Below are 24,552 nucleotides of genomic sequence, written 5' to 3' on the forward strand. Positions count from 1 at the left end.
ATGTGATCTGTTTCAGTTGATATTAAGCCTATATATTTGAGGAACTGTTTTTGTTCTTAGATTTATTTCTTTGTGATAAAAACAGAGGTCAAACACGATGATGGAGATAGAGAGATAGATAACCACAGCACTACTTCACTCATGAAACTTCCTTTTTGCAGGTGGAGACTAGAGGCTTGGACACAAGTCCTAATGCATGGTAATGTGCATACTTCCCTGAGTGTACCACCACCTAGCCTCAAGGAACTTTTTTATTCCTATTAGTAAACAGCCTCTTTATATTTGCAGAAAACATAAAACAGTTATTTTTAGCTCAAAAAGTGATGGTTTCTTGTACTCCCTCAGGGAGTGGCAGCTAAAATCATTTCAAGCCTTATGAAATGTGAGCCAGTGCAATCACAGAGTTGACAATGACATAATGCTAAATTGTCTCATCTAGCTACTACCAAGTAATATGAATGAGTAGTTGAAATAAATCGAACTATAAATGTTATTTTAGGCCTGGTAAACTGAGTCTTTTGGCTTTTAAAACATTTGTGTAGCCTCAGTCTAACAATTATCATAGAATTATAAGGAATTACGGACTGGGTGGTGGTACACTTGGTTGAGAGCACATGGTACAATGCTCAAGGACCCAGATTTGAGCCCCTAGTCCAAACCTGCAGGGGAAAAGCTTTGCAAATGGTGAAGCAGTGTTGCAGGTGTCTCTCTGTCTCTCGCTTTCTCTATTACCCCCTTCCCTCTTGATTTCTGGCTGTCTATCCAGTTTAAGACAATTTTTTTAAAAAAGAATTCTAAGGAATTACAATTAAGGAGACCTTCTTTCCCTCTCTTCCTCTCTCATTTATAAATAAGTAAACATACTCATAAATCTTTTAAAATAATAATGTCTTCTAAGCCATTCGAGTGTTGGTGTTCATCTAAGGCCAACTGTGTGAAAAGCACAGCAGGCATATGCTATACAGTTATCAGGAAATAAGAGTCTTTTGCCATGAAAGAGACTCATTGTAACTTGAAGATTCTCTACAGAAGTACAGGGAGCATAATTATTGACAGATGCCAAGTACCAAATGAATGACTGAGAAATGACACACCATTGTGTTTCAGAGGCAATCAAAATTACTTAATTATAATTTGTCAGTAATTGTTTCTAAAACAATAAGAGAAAGTGCTACTTGTATTTTAAAGCATGTTAATAGTTTCAAAAATTAGAATCAGGTTACTTGATTTTGCTCTTTTTAGGATAAATTACTAATTGTGGTGTGGTTTTATAGTGATAGATACCATTACCTATATGAATTTTAAAATACAATGAATTGTTTAAGCACACGTGGCGCAAAGCACAAGGACTTGCTAGGGATCCTGGTTCGAGGTCCCGGCTCCCCACCTGCAGGAGGGTCGCTTCACAAGTGGTGAAGCAGATCTGCAGGTGTCTAATTTTCCCTCCCCCTCTCTGTCTTCCCCTCCTCTCTCCATTTCTCTCTGTCCTATCCAACAACAATGACATCAGTAACAACAATAATAACTACAACAACAGTGAAAAGCAACAAAAGGGATGATAAATAAATAAAAATAAATTTTTAAAAATATAATAAATTGTACTGCATAAAATGTGTAAGCTGGCTCGAGCTGGTTCTTTTGTCTGGAGACTTTCTCCCTTTCCAAGCTCACCTGCACCTACCTATGGCTTACTGGACTTCTTCAGAATTGTAAAGTGGTAAGATTCCAGGTTATTTTTCATTGCTTTACCTTGCTTACAGTAGGAATGATCTTTTATGCAGTCACTGCTCCATGGCCACACTCCCAAAAGCTCCCCACAGGAATTATATTTTTACATTTTTTAAGACTCCCCATACTATCCATAATGGCTACATCCATTTACAGTCCTGCCAAACAAATGTAGGTATTCCCTTCTCTCCATACCTTCTCCAACTTTTGTTGTTTCTTTCCTTTTAAATCATAATGGCCTTCATAGATGTTAAATCATAGTCTATTGTTTTGACCTACATTTTCATAATAACAGATAATTTTCTTCACATATGCCTATTGATCATCTGTATATCTTTGAAGAAGTATTTGTTTTGGTGTGGGAGTTAGCAAAGTTGTGTGCACACCAGGCTTTTATGCCTAAGACCCCAAAGGTTCCAGGTTTATTATTTTAATGGGGCTTAGCATTATTTAATTTATTTATCTTAGTTTTAACCATTTGTCAGACATGATGTGCAAATAACTTCCTCGGTATGGCCCAATGTTAGAATTTTGTACCAAAACCAAAAATTGCATCAAGGAAATCTGTTTGCAAATATCTTACACCCATTCTATCATCCTGCACAGACTTCAGCTGATCTGATTGAGAGTACAGTGCTATTCATTGTAATGAACATTTGTGTTTTGAGACAAAGCATTTAAGCTTAAAGGTGTTTTTTTTTTATTTAATTGAATTTTTCAACAACCCACATGTTCTTAGAAATTTCTTTTTTAGATAGATAAAAAATTGCTTTGTCCTATTATTTGATCCACAGTCAGAAACAGAAATGTACCATAGTAGATTGAATCTAAAGAGGGGAAACATGAAATATGGACATTGAAATTAAAACACAACAGCTAGATTTTAAGAATGAAAACTTGAAGCTTTAATAGTTCAACTGTATAGCTTTGAAATGCAAACATTGGTAATTTTCAAATATATTCTTTAAAAATCTTCCTGTTCTTATTTTAAGTTAGTACATAATATATGTCTATTATATAGTGTACTCTAAATCTTCGATATATTTTAGAAATTCAAGTGGGGAAAAAAATGATAGATTATTTATGGGCTATCTAGGACTATTCAAATTATGTACATCCTGGTGCCCTGGGAGGTGACACAATGAATGAAGCCTTGTATTGTCATGCAGGAGACCTTTAGGCTGATGTTCTGGCTCTCTTTCTCCCCTCCTCTGTTTCTCATAAATAAAAAGTCATTAAATTATATTACATACTTTTTGTTCTAACATTAGCTTTCCTTTTAAATATGAATTAATAAAAGAACAAAGAAGGGGCTGGGTGGTGGCACACCTGGTTAAGCACACATGTTACAGTGTGCAAGGATAAGGGTTCGAGCCCCAGGTCCCCACCTGCAGGGGAAAAATTTTGTGAGTGATGAAACAGTGCTGCAGGTGTCTCTCTTTCTCTCTCCCTCTCTGTCATCCCTTCTCTCTTGATTTCTGGCTGTCTCTATCCAATAAATAAAGAAAAATAATTTTAAAGAAAGAATAAAAACCCTATGATATAACTCAAAAGTCTTAAGATATACTCTTTTATATATGTATATTTGAAATGTCCATCTCCGTCCCCCCCACACCTTTTTTAAGTTGTTGGATTTATAAAGAGCTGTTTTTTCAAGATAGTTCCTGTATCTGAGAATCTCAGAAATCAGAATTTTCAAATTTATACTCTGGGTTTTTTAAGGTACTTACAAGCAAGTTAGCAGTTTTTGGTTAGTATAATTTACACACAGTGTCTGTTGGGCTGCATTTTGAAAGTCTTAGCACGGATCTAGTAGAAGAACAGACAGAGCAAAGGCATTTTAAATTATACTTATTTGCTGTTGTATTAAAAATCATATAAATGGGAGTCAGGTGGTAGCGCAGCTGGTTAAGCGCATGTGGCGCGAAGCGCAAGGACTGGAGTTAAGGATCTCGGTTTGATTCCCCAGCTCCCCCCTGCAGGGGAGTCGCTTCACAGTCAGTGAAGCAAGTCTGCAGGTGTCTGTCTTTCTCTCCCCGCCTCTGTCTTCCCCTCCTCTCTCCGTTACTCTCTGTCCTATCTAACAATGATGATATCCATAACAACAACAATAATAACTACAACAATAATAAAAATCAATAAAGGCAACAAAAGGGAAAATAAATAAAATTTAAAAAATTTTTTAAAGCATATAAGTGTTCTGTTAACTCTAGAGATAACTAATTGAAATAAAAAGCTGTACCAATGTTGCTAATTTTCCTTTACTGAAGACTTAGAATTATTCAGTATTTACCATAAGAGAGAACCATAGCATCACTCTGGCACTTGTGCTGCTGGTATTTAAACTCAAGACCCCATGTCTGAGTGTTCAACAATTTATGCACTGAACCATTATCATATTTGAAGAACTCTACACTCTAGCTATATCTGATATATAGAAATTACAGTATTTCCTCTAAGTATGTTTGAGATTCCTATATGGTGGTGGTTAGTCACCACCATATAGGAGTAATGCTAAGGATGTTAAGTAAATTATGTCATAATTTTGCTTGTTTAAATAAACCAAAGTTATATTTTCTCTTTAAATTATACTTTGTTTTGTGTGTGAGGGAGGGGGATGTAGCTTGGTGGTAGAAATCATGTCTTACATGTATGAAACCCTGGGCTTGATCCCTGGCAAGCCCCAACCCCAATCCAAAATTAGACCTTTGATAAGAGCTGATAATGTTTTTAATGTCTTCCAAAAGATGAATTCTGAACTAGCCCTTTGGTTTCTTTTCAGGTCTTCTCCAATGGTCACCTGGGAAATGAAGAATATGATGTCCCTCCCCGGCTTTCTCCTCCTCCTCCAGCTGCTGCCCTTCTTCCTAGTATCAAGTGAGCTTTCTGAATTTGCTAATCATCTGTTCTTGTGTGAAGATGTGGTTTAAAAAAAAATGGTTTTTAGGTTCTCAGTATAGAAAGTACTGTGTGAATAGAAATGCATCAGTAAGAAAGATCCAGTCAGATTTATAAACTAACTCACCAGAATCAGTGTTAATCCTGCTGGCTGGTTGCCACAACATCTATGACACACTTATTTAAATTCTGAGATTATACAGTAGGGAGAGAGGGTAGGAGTAGATAGCAATATGGTTATGCAAAGAGACTCATGTCTGAGGTTCCACTCATGGTTACCCAATGACTACACCACAGTCAACTACGGCTGAATATTGCTCTGGAATAAACAAACAGAAAAACAGGGTTTATGACCCCTGAGCTAGTAGAAATGGACTTTAAAACTAATAGAATGAACTAAAGTTGGTATCTCATTTGAAAAATAGGGGCACAGGAGGCACATTGAACAATTTAATGATATATCTACCCTGGTCAAAATAAGATAAAACCAAGTCCTAATTTCCATTTTCCTACTTTTTTATCTTAAATCAGTCTGTCTTTTCTCTGATATATATTTGTAAAATATTTATTTATTCCCTTTTGTTGCCCTTGTTTTATTGTTGTAGTTATTATTGTTATTGATGTCATTGTTGGGGAGTACAGAGAGAAGTGGAGAGAGGAGGGGAAGACAGAGAGGGGGAGAGAAAGACAGACACCTGCAGACCTGCTTCACTGCCTGTGAAGCGACTGCCCTGCAGGTGGGGAGCCGGGATCTCCAACCAGGTCCTTGCGCTTTGCACCACATGTTCTTAACCCGCTGTACACTGCCCGACTCCCTCTCCGATATATTTTATCCACACAGGTGGATTAATTCAAATTCTGCTTTTCTAAAATCACTTTTTCTACCTAAAGCCCAGCATTGCTTTTTCCTTCTAGATTTTCTTTTTTCTTTTCTTTTTTATTTCCTTCCTTCCTTCCTTCCCTCCTTCCTTCCTTCCTTCCTTCCTACCTTCCTTCTTTCCTTTTTTTCTTTTCTGGCTTCTGGTAGTGCAAGGGATTGAATCTGGGACTTTGGAGCTTCAGGCATAATAATATCTTTGAATAACCATATGCACCTACCCCCACCCTATTCTGAATTTTATTCTTTTTATATTTTATTTCTTTATTATTGGATAGAGACAGATAAAATGAGAGGGGAGGAGGAGATAGAGAGACAGAGAGACAGACACCTGCAGCTCTGCTTCACCACTCATGATGCTTTCCTCCTGCAGGTAGGGACCAGGGGCTTGAACCTGGAACCTTGTGCATTGTAATGTGAGCACTTAACCAGGTGCTCCACCTCCTGGGCCCTTATTCTATATTTTCTACTAGCAAGGTTACCTGCAGAATTTTCTTTAGTTCTATTTTCTACTTTTTTGAGTGGGCAAGTGGTTTACAGTACAGTTGTTGACTCATAGGTACAACCTCTCATAAGTGTCTGCAGGTCATTCTCTCTGCCAACCTAGGTCTTTGTGCATCTCAAACCTCTCTATCCTGTCTCTTCCCTTCTTCCCCAGATTCCATTGCTTTGATACCACACTCAGCCCAAGTTTCACTTTGTGTTTTCCCTTACTGTCCTTGCTTCTTAAGTTCCACTTGTGAGTGAGATCATCTGGTATTCATTCTTCTCATTCCTGCATATTGCACTCAACAGGATACTTTAAAGTTCTTTCCAGGATATGAATCCATCAATTTAAACAACTGTATAGCATTTTATTGTGTGTGTATACCACAACTTTCTTAGCCATTCATTGATCACCAAACATCTGAGTTGTTTCTAAGTTTGGGCTTAAAGATCATGCTGCTACCAACATAGGTAGGTATACATAGGTCTTTTCAGATTAGGTGTCTTTGTTTCCTGTGGGTATCTCCAAGAGAGAAATAGCTGGATCCTAGGGGAGGTTTATTTCTAGGGTTCTGATTAGTCTCCAGTCTATTTTCCATAGGGGTTGGACTAATTTACATTTCCAAAAAACATGCAGAAGAGTTCATTTCCCTCATAGACTCACTAATAGCTCTTTTTTCTGGTGTATGACTTTCTCACAGATATAAAGTGGCATCTCATTGTTTTGATTTACATTTCTGTGATCATCAGTGACTCTGAGCATGTTTTCTTTTTATTATTATTATTATTTATTATTATTATTAACCAGAGCACTGTTTAGCTCAGGCTTATGGTGGTGCTGGGAATTGAACCTGGGACTTTAGAGTCTCAGACATGAGAGTCTGTTTGCATAACCATTATGTTATCTACCCTCAGCCCTGAGCATGTTTTCATATGTCTGCTGGCCCTGTGTGTCTCTACTTTTTAGCAGAATCTGCCCAAGTACTGCCTCCATTTTTCAGTGGGGTTGTTTGTTGTTATTGTTGAGTTCTTTATGTGTCTTAGATATTTGCCTTTTGTCTGATATATGGTATATAAAGAAATTCCATTCTGTAGGGAGTTTATCTGTTTTGGTGGTGATTCCTTTTGCTGTGAAAAGCTTTTCAACTTGCTGACCTGCAGAATTTTAGTCAAAACTATTGTTCACTAGTTTCTGATGCTTACTCTCTAATGTTTACATTTTTTCCTGAATGTGTAAGTGTTGCACGATGTTCTCTCAGATTCACCACCTTTTCAATATTTTTATCTTATTTATCTGTTTACTCGTTTTGTTTTTGTATGTAGTATTTAACCAGATCACTGCTCAACTCTGTCTTAGTTTTGCCACTGATTCAACCTGGGAATCCTATTTGCATAACCAATATGTTATCTCCTTGCCCCAGCAGCTTTATTCTAAAAGTCCTTTTCTCAGGCCTTATTTCCTTGTGAAATAACCTATGGATCTTTTAGTCATGATGATGGCAATAGATGAATTCTTATTCCTCTTCCTTGAGTTTATTTCTACATGTTTAATTATGCACTCTGTTCTACTCTTTTCTAATTTTAAATCTCTCACCACATTAAATAAAATTACAGGGCTTGAGGGCAGAATCTTTCTTGTTTTCTCTGATTCCCCTCCAACAACCTTACTATTTTTACTATAAAATACACTGAGAGTAGCTGGTTGTTTGGGTGATTAGAGTTAATTTTAACTGCTTAAGTCTTCCTTTCTGATTGAAAGAGGGTTTCTTCTGACTCTGCTGGTGACTAGACTCCCACTATACATCAGAATGTAAAACAAAAAGATAAGCTAGATCCCAGTACCAAGAAATTTATCATGTACTTTAGAAGATAAAATTACTGTGCCTACATGACTGGAAAAGATTATATTCTAAACTGTACAATTCTGACTTTCTATATAAACTTGAAGGAGAGTCTGTTATATAACATTGTAAGTCAAAGATGTTTCATAAAGAGGATGTAAAATTTTTGAGTTCAAGAGATTGGGAACAGCCAGAAGAGGCAATGAATGAGAAAAAGCGAGTGTGTGCAGTTTGACACTATTCAGGGGGCAGTGGGAAACTGAGCTTTTTGAACTGTTCACTGACAGATTCTTTTTTTTCTCTTTTCTTTTTTATTAATAATTTAACATTGATTTACAAAAATATGAGATAACATGGGTATAATTCCACACCACCAAAGGTCTGTGTCCTCATTCCTTCCATTGGGAACTGCAGTAGTTTCAGGTCACAGATACGAGTTGACAATTATTTCTTTAACAATAGATAGATAGATAGATAGATAGGTAGATAGATCCAGTTTTTCTCTGGTACTGCCTTCTTCTCTTCTTAAGTTATACCTATACCTATTACAACTTCCAAATGTTCTCTCCAAGTCCTGATGAAATTGGAGTTAAGACCCCTTTGGTCATCTTTCTATAATATTTCTCCCCCTTTGGGAGTATGGACCAAAATTCTTTTGGGGGTGCAGAAGGTGGAAGGTTGGCTTCTGTAATTGCTTCTCTGCTGCCAACATGGATGTTGGCAGGGTGATCCTTACCCCCAGCCTATTTCTACTTTTCCCTAGTTGGGTAAAACTTAGGAGAGGTGACGTCCTGGGGCACGTTGGTGAAGTCTTCTGCCCAGGGAACTCAAGATGGAATCATAGTAGCAACTGCAACTTGGTGGCTAAAAGGCTGTAAGATATAAAGCAGAACAAAATGTTTAATAAACAGGAGCCAAATGTAGGAGTAGAGCAGATAAGAATGGGGATTTTAGGGTGGAGAGAAGCTAGAAAGTCTTTTTTTTTTTTTTGTATGTTCCTAGGGGGCCCAAGACTTTAGTAATTTTTGCTTGAGCTTGATTGCTAACATGGAGGTAACCTAAAAATGTGTCTGAGATGGCGTCAGAGTTGAAAATAGAGCTAGAAAGCTGGAGTAAGGCAGAGGTAGCTTTCAAACTTGAAGAAAATATGTAAGTATAATTAACTGTTTACCCTGTGGATCTGAACCACTAATATTCACATTTAGCACAACAGCCTGTGTAATCTCTGAGTCCCTTTCAATCTGAGCCTACAGTTCATAGTCATAGCTGGGGAGATTCTAAGCTGCACTCATTTCAGGACTCAGTCTTCCTTAACCCACCCTCCCTCAGTTCCTACCATTGCTACTTTATAGTGAGGACAAGGTCCTGGATAGGCCCACAAGAGGGCTTGTGATGAGGTTTCTGATGGAAGTAACCAGAGGGACCTATTAGAGATCTTAGTTCATATTGTCTATAAGGGAATACAAGGATTCCCTGACTGTGGCCCACATGATGAGGTGAGCTAGTATTGACCAAAAAGGCCATCATTAAGTGAGCCAGTCTCTTTGCCCTTTTCCAACTTTTGTAGTCCTTTCTTTTTTCTTTTTCTTTTTTTTTATATTTATTTATTTTCCCTTTTGTTGCCCATGTCATTATTGTTGTTGTAGTTATTATTGTTGTTATTAATGTCATTGTTGTTGGATAGGACAGAGAGAAATGGAGAGAGGAGGGGAAGACAGAGAGGGGGAGAGAAAGACAGACACCTGCAGACCTGCTTCACCACTTGTGAAGCGACTCCCCTGCAGGTGGGGAGCTGGGGGCTGGAACCAGGATCTTTATGCCGGTCCTTGCGCTTTGCACCATGTGCGCTTAACCCGCTGCGCTACCGACCCGACTCCCTTGTAGTCCTTTCTTTACCTGACAAGATTAGACTTTTTCCCAGTTGTCAAGTGTTGAGTGTCAACCCCAATATTAGTTTTATGGGGTCTGGCCTCAAGTTAAGGAAGAAATACACCAAGGATTTTTGTGGGGGCCATGTTAACCTTAAGTATTACTGTATTTACTTGTTTGATGATTTTAATAAAGGTTGTCATAGGGACAATAATTGTCCTTCAGTTGATATATATATATTGCCAGTATATCTCTTGGCCCACTGTCTATAGTATTTCTTCTAAAGGTAGTAATGCTAATGCTGTTAGAAGAGATTAGGAAATATTTCATCTTACTTTCTTTTGTGTAGTTACTTGTGTAGGGTCCTTTTCTTGAACTGAGTAGGTAGTAGACATAGGAGCTAAAAGCAAGTACACATATTCTGTGTAATTGCTTTTAATCAATAACAGCATATTCTATTCATATGGTTCCAATGAACTATAAGATAGCAATAAAAATTCTAAGCTCAACTTTCATTGATAATTTAGAGCACATTAGAAAATAAAGTAAATGAAATTCTGCTAATTAAAGATTACATTTTCACATTCTGTTTATTAAATTCATATTAGCAAATATAATAGGAGGCAGAGCTTGCCATTTGCTTCATTTGTATTTATGAACCTTTCCCATTTACAAATAAGGTAAGCACAACAAATTCATAATAAAATGTGGCTTATTAGTATTTTGCTAATACTTTATTTTGTAATTACATGTGGATATATGTTCTCACTATTTGCTCTTAGTTCTTCCCTCAGAAATAATCTATGCATGTACTTTAATTAAGTGTAGAAATATTTTTAAATTGCCATTTAATAGCAAATTAGCTTTTTTAATTTTGTGTAGTTCAAACTAACCATAGTTAACAGTACACATGTTGGCTTTTTTTTTAATGTCTCAAAATTTTTAATGTATAGATCATAGTCTGAGTATATGTTCCATCAGTCTAAGCATTTAAGACTTCAAACATGTAATCTCAATGAATTTTTTATTCTATTTTTTTATTTCTTTATTGGGGAATTAAGGTTTTATATTCAACAGTAAATACAAGGGTTTGTACATGCACAACATTTCTCAGTTTTCCGTATAATAATACAAACCCCACTAGGTCCTCTGTCATCCTTCTTGGACCTGTATTCCTTACCCCCCCCCCCCCCCCCACACACACACACACACACCCCAGAGTCTTTTACTTAGGTGCAATACACCAATTCCAGTTCAGGTTCTACTTGTGTTTTCTCTTCTGATCTTGTTTTTCAACTTCTGCCTGAGAGTGAGATCATCCCATATTCATCCTTCTGTTTCTGACTTATGACTTACTTCACTTAACATGAATTTTTCAAGATCCATCCAAGATTGGCTGAAAATGGTGAAGTCACCGTTTTTGATAGCTGAGTAGTATTCCATTGTGTATATATACCACAACTTTCTCAGCCATTCATCTATTGTTGGACACTTGGGTTGCTTCCAGATTTTGGCTACTACAAATTGTGCTGCTAAGAACATGTGTATACACAGATCTTTTTGGATGGGTGTGTTGGGTTCCTTAGGATATATCCCCAGGAGAGGAATTGCAGGATCATAGGTCCATTTCTAGCCTTCTGATAGTTCTCCAGACTGTTCACCACAGAAGTTGGACAAATTGACATTTGTTTCAATAGTATTTAAATCCCTGAGTTGGAGCTCAGTGGCTTAAAAGTCTCTCTTGTTCTTTTTCTTTCCTGTAGGCTATGGGATCCTGAGGGATTTTAAACTATAAGTAGGCTTCTTAGCTTAATCACTGACTCCTGACCAAGAGATAAAGCAGGGTGGGGCAGAGATAATCCATTGGTTATGGAAAGAGACTTTCACAGCCCCACTGCTAGGCCATGGAGGTATAGGTCTTCTCCTGAGTTTCCTGGTTAGTTCTCTGTCCCCTGGTGTCAGCACAGGGCCTCCCTGCCAACGCTTCAGATTCTGAAGGCAGTAGCAATGGAGACACAGTTGCATTTGGTGAGTCTCAGGGGAGTCCTCTCTTCCCTTCAGCTGTCCCCTTGTTGGTAAAACAGATGAAGTGGTATCTCCACTGGTAAACTATCGGACTATCAGCAGCCACTTAATCTCTCCCTAGGCTCCTCTCTGTCCACAAGCCATACATGTTTGCATTCACCTGTGATTTGTTGGGTTCTTGAAGTCATTTTAGTCCTGTCTTGTTGCGGTCCCAGGTGGTCTTCTTTGGTATTCATGTGTTGGCGTTTAATGGTGCTTTCATCTTCCCAATTTATTTTTTATTATGGCTATTATGTAGTACTTGTTTATTGTAGAAACGTAAGATTATTTTTTGATATGTTTTTGTGTGCTTGTTTTTTACTTTGGACTCACTACAATCATGTGGATCCTTAACTCTGGAAGGGTATAGAATATAGATCTTAGCAAAAAGAAAAAAAAATTACCCATGAAGTCAGGGTTTTTATCTTTCTCATCATACTCAGCCCATTTTTTAAAATCAGCCTAAGTATACTATGTAACATAGAGTGGTACACATCTTACAAATGTGAAAATCCTAATTTTAAATTCAATGTCAAAGCTCACATTTACATCAATATAGTATTTTATAATTACCTGGTATTTTAATACCAAACATAGGTATTAAATTATTTAATATCTCACTCTGATTCACACTTACTTAAGAAGCTACTCTGTAATGTTTATATTATGTAACTTTTATTCTGTAATTCACCATGAGAACTAGAATATAGAATTTATTTTTACAAAAAATGTATCGTGAAAGTAAGCTGAAGCCACACTAATACATGCAGATTTACTTTCTGTTAAGTGTTTATTTCTAAAATGTGTTAACATAATTGAAACCTATATGTAATTTTTTAAATCAAAAGCTTGAATAATGGGTATTTTCTAGAATAGTGAAAAATGCCTTGTGTTCTGAGTGAAAGTTTTTATTTAATTTGCATTTTAAGAAATACTCTGATTTTTCAAAACTAAACTAAATAAAACCCTAAACAATTAAAAACAAATTATTACTGCTTACCACTATACCACATGATATTTACAGACAGGCAGAGGCATTGTTCCATATAATAATGGAGTAATTCCTTCCATGTAATGGATGGAATATGGAGGCAAATCACTTTTTTTTATATATTTTTTTATTATTTATTCCCTTTTTTGTCCTTGTTGTTGTTGTTGTTGGATAGGACAGAGAGAAATGGAGAAAGGAGGGAAACACAGAGAGGAGGAGAGAAAGATAGACACCTGCAGACCTGCTTCACCGCCTGTGAAGTGACTTGCCTGCAGGTGGGGAGCCGGGGCTTGAACTGGGATCCTTACGCCGGTCCTTGCGCTTTGCGCCAGGCAAATCACTTTTTAAAAATACTTTCGCTATGCCTTATATTTAAAAATGAATTAACTGAATTTTGATGCATTTTCAAATACCTGAAAATTAATATCACTGGATTTATTTTTTCATTTATTTTTGCTGTTGCTGTTAATTTTATTTATTAGTACTATTTTACCCAGACTAATGCATAGCTTTGGCATATGGTAGTACTGAGGATTGAAGCTGAAACTTAGGAGCCTTGGGAATGAAAAGTCTTTTACATAAACATTTGGACCTCCCCCACCCCTTGGTTCATATTTTTGTTTTAAAATATACATATTCAGGGGGCCGGGCCGTAGTGCAGTGGGTCAAGCACACATGGTTTGAAGCACAAGGACTGACATAAGGATCCTGGTTCAAGCCCCCGGCTCCCCACCTGCAGGGGAATCACTTCACAGGTGGTGAAGCAGGTCTGCAGGTGTCCTGTCTATCTCTTCCCCTCTCTGTCTTCCCTTCCTCTCTCCATTTCTCTCTGTCCTACCAAACAAAGATGACATCAATAACAATAATAATTATAACAACAATAAAAAACAGCAAGGACAACAAAAGGGGATATATATATTCAGAGAGGGGGTTGTTATGGAATTAATGATTCTGATCATCATGGTATTTTTCTAAATAACTGATCAGCTAGTATTTGGGGCATAGTGACCAGAGAGTACATATTATGCCTCACTATTCTGTACTCATTAAGTTGAATATAATGGCTTATGATACAGGACTATCAAAATAAAATCTTGTCTTATTTGGAATTACTTTCTAGAAGGGGATATGGTAATAGGGAGATTTATAATTCAGGTTTTTAGAAAAAGTAATACATGATCAGAAACCAGAAAGAAATTTGGAAGTGATGGGCAGTGGTGTACCTGGTTGGACACACATGTTAACCATGCTCAAGGACCTGGGTTCAAACTTCCGGTCCTCAGTTGCAGGGAGAAGCTTCATTAGTGGTGAAGCAGTGTGACAGAAGTCCTTTTCTCCCTTTTTACCTCTCCCACCCCTATCAATTTCTGTCTTCCTCTATCCATGAATCAGAACTTTAAAAATGGCAGTTTGGGAATTAGCCGTAAGATTATCTAGGTGAAGCACAATGCAAGTTAGAATTAAAGTGCAAAGCAGTGAGGTGAATGACTTGTTTGGTATATTTGAAGATAAGCAAGAAGGACAGCATGGTTGGAGTTGAAAAAAACCATAGGGGTTAAATTTCCTTTAAGGGTATGATGACAATTTGGCTTTTGAATACTTGTGGGAACCATTAGATTTTGATCAGTCTAATGACATGAAAATGGTGTGTGTGTGTGTGTGTGTGTGTGTGTGTGTGTGTGTATGTGTGTGTGTTTTCTTTTGGGGGGGACTAATGGTTTACAGTGAACAGTAAAATACAGTCGTTTGTACACATGTAACAGTTCTCAGGTTTCCACATAACAGTTCAACTCCCTCTGGCCCTCCTCTGCCATCATGTTCCAAGACCTGAACCCCCCACCCCTGTCACCCCAGAGTCTTTTACTTTGGTGCAGTACACCAAACCCCATTCAAGTTCTGCTATGTGTTTTCTTATTTTTCAACTTATATTATTACTAGTGATTTAATAATGATCCACAGGATTGTGGGATAAGAGGAGTACAGATTTGTGTTTTTACTAAACAGTTGTGTTTAGGGCAGTAATAGTAGAAGCATAAAGATCAGTAAAAATAAATAAATAAATAAATAAATAAATAAATAAATAGGCTGGGCTTTGACTAAAATAGCAGGGGTGGATTTTATGTTCAAATTTGGGTTGTATTTTAACCCAGCAGTACCTGCTAAAGCATCAAACCTATAAATTGCTTGCGAATTATTTTGGGGTTTTTTATTTTCTTGTTTTTGTTATGTTTTGTTTTGCAAAAAAGAAACTGGATGAGTGATTGGTATCATTTACCAAAGTGACGGAGATCAAAGAACTTGTTTGGGAAGGGAACAGAGATACTGGGTATATGGGTCTCTTGAGTTCTGGATGCCTAGTACATGTGCACATCAAGGACAGATGTTGAACGCATATTTGAACATTTTAAACCTTATAACTGTAATGAACTAGATATGTGATGATAGTAGTCTACAACTGAGAACTTATTTCTATAAGCCTAGTGCCTAAAACTAGTGGGCTAATTATACTCTCAGACATCTAAACCTCTGAGATATATTATCTTTAAGTTTTATTTATTTATTTTTTTTTTAGTCTTTTTATTTTTTGTCTCTAGGGGCTGGGGCTTAGTGCCAGCACTATGAATCCACTGCTCCTGGAAACCATCTTTTCCCATAGTTGTTGTTGCTATTATTGTTGCTGCTGCTAGAAAGGACAGAGAGAAATTGAGAGAGGAGGGGAAGACAGAGAGAGGAACAGAAAGATAGACTCCTACAGACCTGCTTCACTGCCTATGAAGCCATGCCCCCCCCCCAACCCTCTTGCAGGTGAGGAGCTGAGGGTTTGAACCTGGATCCTTGTGCTTTGTGCTATGTGCACTTACTTTACCTGGTGCTCTACCACCCAGCATCCCTCTGGCACTATTGTTGCCAGGTATCAAACCAAGAGCTTGAGGCTTGGAAATCCTGTGTTCTACCAGCTGGGAATACTTCCTCAGGCGCCTGTGAGATTTTTTTTTTAATATTTATTTACTTATTTTCCTTTTTGTTGCCCTTGTTTTTTGTTGTTATTGTTGTTGTAGTTATTGTTGTTAATTTATGTCGTTGTTAGATAGGACAGAGAGAAATGGAGAGAGGAGGGGAAGACAGAGGGGGAAAGAAAGAGAGACACACCTGCAGACCTGCTTCACCCTGCAAGTGGGGAGCGGGGGGCTCGAACTGTGATCCAGTTCAACTTGAGCCAGTCCTTGCGCTTTGCACCACCTGCGCTTAACCCGCACCTCTGAGATTTTTAACAATATGCTTAACTATCACCTAAAGGATTTACTTCTGAAATGTCGATATTACAGAAAGCATTCATTAGATGTCTCCATAATGAAACTTTACTGAATGGCATATATTATTGTTACCTTACTTTCTATTTATATATCAAATTTCTAGGAAACATTAAATCAAGTTGGATATGTGAGTGCATGCATAATTATTCCTACCTTTGAGGTATCTAAGGTACATTTCTCCAAATAACATAGGTATATGTGTGTTCCTTTGTGTCTTTAAATAATAGCCAATTATATAGAAGTATATATTTTAATCATAGAAACTGAATCCAAGGTCCTATGAATGAAGCAAAAGAACACTACCTACTGATCAGCCTTCTTATTCACATATTGTACTCTTATGTGAGGATTTGTGTTGTTAGCAATTTGCACCTGACTTTAACAGTAATTCATATATATTATATTCAGTAAGAAACCAGTATCTTTGATTAAATAAATGAAGACAGAAGCTAAAATTATAACCCAAGATATGGTTGTTCTTTTATTAGTTTTTAAAGCAGCTTTCATTCTGATGCCTTAAAATATTTGAACACTTGCAAAATGATGTACTATTTGTGTTTGCTTATTTATTGTACATTAGATGGATGGAAACGTAGACTCTGATCAAAGATGTCGTTCCTCTGTAAATAATCATTGGCATAGTACAGAAAGGATAATATGGAATAGTTCCATCTTTGAAGTTTATTTACTGTGACCTCTGTCAAGTTCTTTCATTTCGGTATCATGTAGAAATATTTGTACATTTGGTTCCAACTTACAAATTGAGGTTATGCAGAAAAAATTATCAGGTCTCCTCCTAGGTAACTTAACCAAACAAGAATTGATGTTCTAGTATTTTGTGGCATGTCCCTAGAATCAACTTGTCTTCCTGTTGATTAAAAGAATAGAAGTGAAAGTGTGTCATTTTGAAGTAGTCTCAACAGAAAGTAATAATTATGGAAAGGGTACAGTATAAACAGTCTGAGCATATTTTCCTTCAGTTTTATTATTATGATTCTAAATCCAGGCAGGATTATAGTCCTCCTGTAATCTTTTGTGGGGAAATGACATTCTGAGATAGACTATAATTTAAATGGGTGAATACCAAGAATTCCACTGATCTTTTCTTTTTTCCCATAAAAAGCTGTGATTAGAATTGATATTATTAGCGTTAACACCAATTCCGTGATCACAAATAATTAGAATGTATTAGAAGTGCACATTGGTCCTAAATAAATTAAGTTAAAACTGTGACTTATTGTTTGCTCTGGGAACACATTATACAGTGCTTTTGAAATGAGACAGAAGATTAGCATATCAGGCATGTGTAAGCATGACATGTTATTTCATGTTATTTTAACAAATGGAGGCAAAATTTGTTTCTCTATTTCCATAATAAGTAAAAAAATGCATAAATTTAAAGATTATGCCAGACTGACTTTACTTGATATTATGAAAGAACATTCAAAATGTCATGTGTGTATGTTATAAAAGTAATAGATACACTGGGAAAATGACTTCTATATGTCACATGTAATCTTCATTCAATTATAACTAAATTGTATGTTCTTTATGATTTCTCAGAGTTTGGTATTTTCCTATTAAGATTAAAATAGTTGGGACGAGGAATGTAGCTCAGTAGTAGAGTGTATGTCTCACATGTTCAAGGCTCTGGGGTGAGCTGTAGCACTGGTAAAATGTAAGCTAAGTGTAGAATACTTAAATACGGGCCAGGCGGTAGCACACCTGGTTAAGTGCACACATTACAGTGCACAAGGATCTGGGTTCAAGCACCTGGCCCCCACCTGCAGGGGGAAAGCTTCACAAGTGGTGAAGCAGGTCTGCAGGTGTCTCTCTGTCTCTCTCCCAGTCTATTTCCTCACAATTTCTCTGTCTCTATTCAAAATAAATAAATACAGGTTAATAAAATAAAAAGAGAATAGTTATATGCAGGGAATGTGGGCAAATGTATATGGCAGGCTCAGAAGATTCATTTTTAATAGAGATATAGTTTTTAGGTGGTGCATTTAAATTTAAGAAAGATTTTTATACCTAGTGCATGCTTGAATTACCAAGAAAGAATATTTATTATGAACAAAAGAGTACTAGGTCACAGAGGAAATGTTTATTTTCCCATTTCATTTGCTGAAAGAACCCATTCTGATCATTGAGGTAGTTAAATTCCTCTGTTAATAAGAATTTGTGAAAAGGCAGTGTTCGAAATTTCTGCTTTTGTGCCTATCAAGTCACAGTTTTACAGTACATATACTTACCTACCTTAATTTGAAATGTACATCCTCTAAGGCTAAATCATAGTAGGTGTAACCCTTTATTAATTAGTTTGTGCTCTCAGCTGTTGCCGTGGACTTTGTCACAAGTCAGCTTTTGTGTCATTGTAAATTGCCATTTGAATTCCAAAGTCAGTGTACTAAAATAGCTCAGTTGGGAGAGCATTAGACTGAATTCCAAAATCACTCAAAAACAAAAATTCAAAAAACATCTTCAAAAACAGATAAAAATATACTTTTGAAAAATCTTTAGAAATTTTCTCCTTTCATCTCTGAACTTTCAAAAGACTCCGATTTATAGTTAAAACATGAAAGGCTTTAGTTTCTTCAAAATTTCTTGTAATGGACACAAAGAAAAGCCCCTGGACTTTTTCTCCTTTCTAACTAGTGAGAAGCCACATTGTTGTACTTCAAATTTGGTGGCTCATATACCAAAGGCCTCTTGCTCCCTCTACAGAAGGTGCTATAAAATTGCAGTGACAATGAATTTTTTTTTCCCCCCCAACTTGAGTATCACTTTATTGAGAGAATGTTGGTTTACAGGATTGTAGTTGTCACAAAGATACATTTCCACATGGTTGTTAATCACTCATTTTAAATGAAACATTTCTTAAGAGGTTCATGATGTTAACCAGAAGCCTTCCATCCATATGTAGTTTCCAATAAGTTTCTAACTGGTTGATTATCTTGAACTTGATAGTGCAGGTTTGTGCATTTCTATGTTGCCATTTTTCATTAGCATCAGCAGACACTAGATGCTGTAGTTGGCACCCAGTATGAGAAACATTAACATTTGCTCATTCTTTTGGCTTTGTTTTATTTGATATTTTTACTCTCATAAATGAGTAAAATTCTCTTAAAGTTTTTTATTCTACATGAAGTGATCGGTTTACTCACGTTCTCTCTCTCTTTTAGCTAGGGAAATAAGTCATAAAAATAATGTACTCTGTTTTAAAATGGGATAAGTTCTGTAATTATTTACTTCCAATTGTTCCAGTCCTATTTAGTTGTCATTTGTTACTGAAAATTAACAATTTGACTTGTAACTTCATAGGAAAAATAATTGTTTTGCTTAAGCTAGCTAATTTTTTAATTATAGGTAAATATTCACAGGAGAAAAAATGTGGCATTTTTATAAAGGTTTCATTAATATAAATTTTTTTTTGCATTTTTCCTTACAACTCAAAAGACCTTTTGCTTTTATTAAACAAATTACTATTTTTTTCTGAATGTACACTTTTTAGTTATAGGTATGAAACATTCCAGCAGTTGAGTTTCAACAATAGATTGAAAAATATTTTTATTTGTGCTAAGTATTCCTTAGAACTCCTTATTTTACCCTGTAATTGAAAAGTGAGCATGTGACAAAGTAGCGTCTTGGATTTGAACATGTCATATCAGACTTAATCCTGTTCTGAATTATTATGCTTAAACTAGAATGGGCTTTTTTCCTCCTTCTTTGGTAGGTGTGCTGGTCCATTAGCAAATTCCCTTTCAGAGAAAGCAAGAGATCCAGGAGAGGAAGATGATGATGAGTACAAGATTCCTTCATCTCATCCTGTTCCCCTGAATTCACAACCATCTCATTGTCCTAATGTAAAGCCATCTCTTAGGTAAGAATATGGGCAGCTTTTTTTGGTCATCTCTTATCTGCCTAAACATAATCATTTGTAGTGTTTGTCTTCTAAGCAGTAGAATCACATCTATTTAATTAAAAAATTTTAAAAACCTTTATTTCCTCATTAAAGCCTCTTCTATCTATTATTGTCTGTACTACTGTCTCATAACACAAAAAGATAGAGATTTACCAGTAATCAAAAAGACATTTCACTAAATTAGCTCAGCAGTAAGTCTAAGAAACATTTTGTTGCTCCTGTGCCCCTCCCCTACAAACAAATTATGTTCTAATGAAACTTTGCTACAGGTTACATATAGTGATTATTAAGAGATTTTTTATTAAGAGTTTCAGTGAATTTTGTCAATAATAAACATATCTAATGAAAGAAATTAGTACTTAGAAACTAAGGCACAATAATATTACTTTCATTGGAATTTTTCTTCATGTTGTAAAAACTAGAATAGCAGACTCATTTTCCTTTTGATGTGCTGTCTCTTTTTATTATTTATTTATTATTGAATAGAGACAGAGAGAAATTGAGAGGGGAGGGAGAGATAGAGAGGGGAAGAGACAGAGAGACACCTGCAGTCCTGCCTCACCACTCGTGAAGTTTTCCCCCTGCAGGTGGAGACCAGGGGCTTGAACCTGGGTCCTTGCGCACTGTAATGTGTGCGCTTAACCAGGTGCGCCACTGCCTGACCCCCCCCTTTAATTATCTTTTATTTATTTATTGCATAGAGACAGGTAGAAATTGAGAGGGAAGGAGGTGATAGGGAGGGAGAGAGACAGAGAGACACCTGCAGCCCTGCTTCATCAATTATGAAGCTTTCCCCCTGCAGGTGGGAACCAGGGGATTGAACCTGGGTCCTTGCACATTGTAACGTGTGCGCTCAACCAGGTGCACCACCACCTGGCCCCGTGCTGTCTCTGTCTAATAGGTCTTAAAGTAAATCAGATAAGAATTTATAAAGTTGGGGGCCAGGCGGTGGCACAACCAGTTAAGCGCACATTTTACCATGCACACAGACCCAGGTTTCAGGGCTGGCCCTCAACCAGCATTCCCCACTTGCAATGGAGACATTTCACAAACAGTGAAACAGATCTGCATGTATCTTTCTCTCTTTCTCTTTCCCTCTCTCTCTCTCTCTCTTTATCTCTTTATATCTCTCTTCTACCTCCCTTCTCAATTTCTCTCTGTTTTATCCAATAAAATAGAAAGGGGGGGAGGAACAATTGGACACTGGGAGCAGTGGATTCTTGTGTAAGCATCAAGCCACAGTGATAACCCTGGCAGCAATTTAAAAAAAAAATCTATAAAGTTATTTCCTTTAGCCATTTTTTTATCTAGTATTATTTTACTTTTCGTTAGGATAAAAATGTGAGGAAGTATTTTCATCTTGTGATTTATTATCACAATAATTGATCTACCGACAGTCTTTGAGATGGCAGCTGTATTACATATGTAACAATGATAAAAAGGGATGGAGCATATTGAAATTGTCATAGGATGCCTTTGCTTCTATATAATAGAATTAGTGAACTACAGTCTATATTTTCTGTTCATTTTTTTTATTTGACATATAAGGAATGCATTTAGTTAAATCTCCAATTCAATTCTTACTTTGTGCCTCAGGTTCCTGTTTATTTACTTGATGTTCACACCTGGAACAGTGTTAGGTACACAGAATAGAATACAGTGCCTACTAAAAATCCGGTGTTCCTGCCTTCCAGTACCTCTTGATCAACAGGTTATGCATATATGTCACCTTTACTGAATTTGCCATTTTACTTTGATGTCAGAAATCAGTTGTGAGCATTATATGAGTTGAGTATTCTTTTCAGATGGAAAAAAAAATGTTTTTAATACCTTTTGAGCACTATGCTGAGATAGAAAAAGCAGTACCTGGAAAGTATGACCAGATTTCATTTTAAACTGCAGAATTGTCTGTTTATTTTGTTTTGCCTCCAGGGTTATCACTGGGGCTTGGTGCCCCACACTACGAATCCACTGCTCTTGCATGCCATTTTTTTCTCCCTGTTTTATTAGATAGGACAGAGAGAAATTGACAGAGGAGGGGAAGATAGAGAGGGAGAGAGAAAACTAGACACCTGCAGACCTGTTTCACCACTTGTGAAGCGACCCCCCCCCCAAAGGAGGAGAGCTGGGGTGTTGAACTGGGATCCTTGCGCAGGTCCTTGCACTTCATACTATGTGAGCTTAACCAGGTGTGCCACCACCCTACCCCTAGAATTGTCTTTTTTTAAAAAAAAAAAAAATCTCTCTAGACTAGAGCATCACTCAGCATGTATGGTACTAGGGATTGAACACTGGATCTCACATATGCAGGTCCTATCCTCTGCCACTGATTCACCTTCCAGACCACCAAATCTGTCTTTTTTTATTATTATTTGTTTATTGAGGAATGGTTTACAGTAGATAGTAAAATACAATGGTTTGTACATGCATAACATTTCCACATAACAATACTAGATCTTCCTCCGAAAATATATTTTATTATATATTTTATAATCTGTCTTAATGAGTAATCTGGTTGGGGTTATCAGTAGTCCACAGAATTATTAGCCAAGACTATGATACTCTACAGTCCAAGACTTCAAACTTCAAAACAATAGCTAAAGGATTCATTGCTAATTGCTGATATCTAGGACATTTCTTGATAAAATACTGTCATTGAAAATGCAGAGAAATAACTGAGGCAATTTGCTATATCATAAAAGTAAAGTGCCTACTACTGTACTGGAGGAAAAAAATGTTACTTTACATCAAATATAAATTGTTAAAAACTACTTCCTTTGTATTTTTGCATATATGTAGTAATTCTTAAAAGTTGAAATGAAATAATTTTTTTATGTCCTTGGGAACCTTTTTTTTTCTCAATGTGCTAAACATTTTATTGTTATTTTTGCATTATTTCAAGTATATCTTTTACTTAGTTTTTATGTTTCAAAAAACACTACTAAAAAGCAGTTAATATTGAATATTGTGGATAATATCACTATATCTCCTATTTTTTCCCTCGACATTCCCATCACCAAAGGTCTGTGTTCCCATAGAGATAACCACTATAGTTCTCCCACAGTCTCAGATAGAGGTTGATTTTTTTTTCACATTCGTATGTTCATTTCTTTATATTCCGCATATGAGTGAAGCCATTGCTTAGTTGTCTTTTACTTCCTTTCTTGCTTTACTAAGCATTTCTTCCATAGGTTCTTTTTTTTTAATGCTGAAAAGTGAGAGCTATAATTCTAATATTCAAAGTTTTAGTTGTACTACATTTTAGATGAGATTATTTGTGGCAGGAATCCTAATTCCTGAACATAGAACTTGAATTATAACCACATTACCATGTCTTTACTATAACAGAAGGGTAATAAACATTGATGGTCCCTAAACTTATTTTTTTTCATCTATGGAATATCTTGTTTGGCTTCTACAAAATACTTTTTAAATTTAGACATTCTCAAACAATTCCCTTCCCTCATATTTTCACTGCCCCCTCCCACAACAACAACAAAAAAAGGAAATTGTCAATATCTTGGAAAAGCTAAGCAGTAGAGAAATAATTCAATTTCAGTTTAGTAAAAAAAAAAAAAAAAAATCCATCATTATGAAAATTCAATATGTAACTATTTTTAAATGAGCCATTTCTGGCCACTTAGAAGTGGCCACCAGAGATAATGAAAATGAATTTCAGGTGAAGCACTCCCATAGTAACTGTTCAAATAGCTACCGTTTCCTCCATTATGTATGTACTTTTACTTTGCCCAAGGAATTCAGACTAAACCAGAGAAAAGTAAAATATAAACCTGGCTTTCTATAACTCTTTGTAAGTAGAATAACTTGGTGAGCAGAAAGTTCATTGTCATGCAGCTGAGAACAAAATATATTCTATATCTTTTTTTTCCTGCTGCTATCTTCTTATGCCTCAATTTGATCCATTATGTTCATGCTATGATTCCAAACTGTTAACACCAATAGCAAAAAATACTCTTTTCAGCATTATCTTTTATACTCACCAAATTAAAATGTGATGTATTCTCAGTGTTTTTGCTAGTGCATTGTTCTGCAGTTGTCACAGTGCCAGTTTTATTCATGGCAGAAACCTAGTACCACAGGCCTAAGCTTTTATAATAGACTTACCAGGATTTTAATTGAGTTATCATATATTTAATAAGTTTCCTGCTATAGACTATAGTTTATTATAAAGGGAATTTAAACTTGACAAGGCCCAGTTGACCTATTCCAAAATGATTTGTGATGTCTTGTATAAGATATCAACAATTCCCATTTAACAATACAACCCCCACTACGTCATTCATCATCTTTCATGGACCTGTATTCTCCCCACCAACCCACCCACCCCAGAGTCTTTTACTTTGGTGTAATACTCCAATTCCATTTCAGGTTCGACTTGTGTTTTCTTTTCTAATCTTGTTTTCAACTTCGGCCTGTATTGTTAAATGGGAATCTGGGGAATGTTATGCATGTACAAACTATTGTATTTACTGTTGAATGTAAAGCATTAATTAAAAAAAAAAGATATCAACAATTTATATGAGACTTGTATTCTCTTAAAA

The 24,552-nt window shown here is 36.3% G+C and overlaps 1 protein-coding gene across 6 annotated transcripts in view; it reads left to right on the top strand.

The window, feature by feature from the left end:
• Positions 1 to 24,552, top strand: part of CBLB (Cbl proto-oncogene B) — a 242,330-nt gene that overhangs the window by 196,110 nt on the left and 21,668 nt on the right. For all 6 annotated transcript variants that reach the window (XM_060198429.1, XM_060198431.1, XM_060198428.1 and 3 more), the window contains 2 exons: positions 4,511 to 4,605; positions 19,802 to 19,948. In XM_060198429.1, the coding sequence (XP_060054412.1) occupies positions 4,511 to 4,605; positions 19,802 to 19,948 (242 nt within the window). The remainder of the gene's footprint in view (positions 1 to 4,510; positions 4,606 to 19,801; positions 19,949 to 24,552) is intronic.

The sequence above is a fragment of the Erinaceus europaeus genome, chromosome 9 (genome assembly GCF_950295315.1).
Source record: "Erinaceus europaeus chromosome 9, mEriEur2.1, whole genome shotgun sequence".
NCBI lineage: Eukaryota > Metazoa > Chordata > Mammalia > Eulipotyphla > Erinaceidae > Erinaceus > Erinaceus europaeus.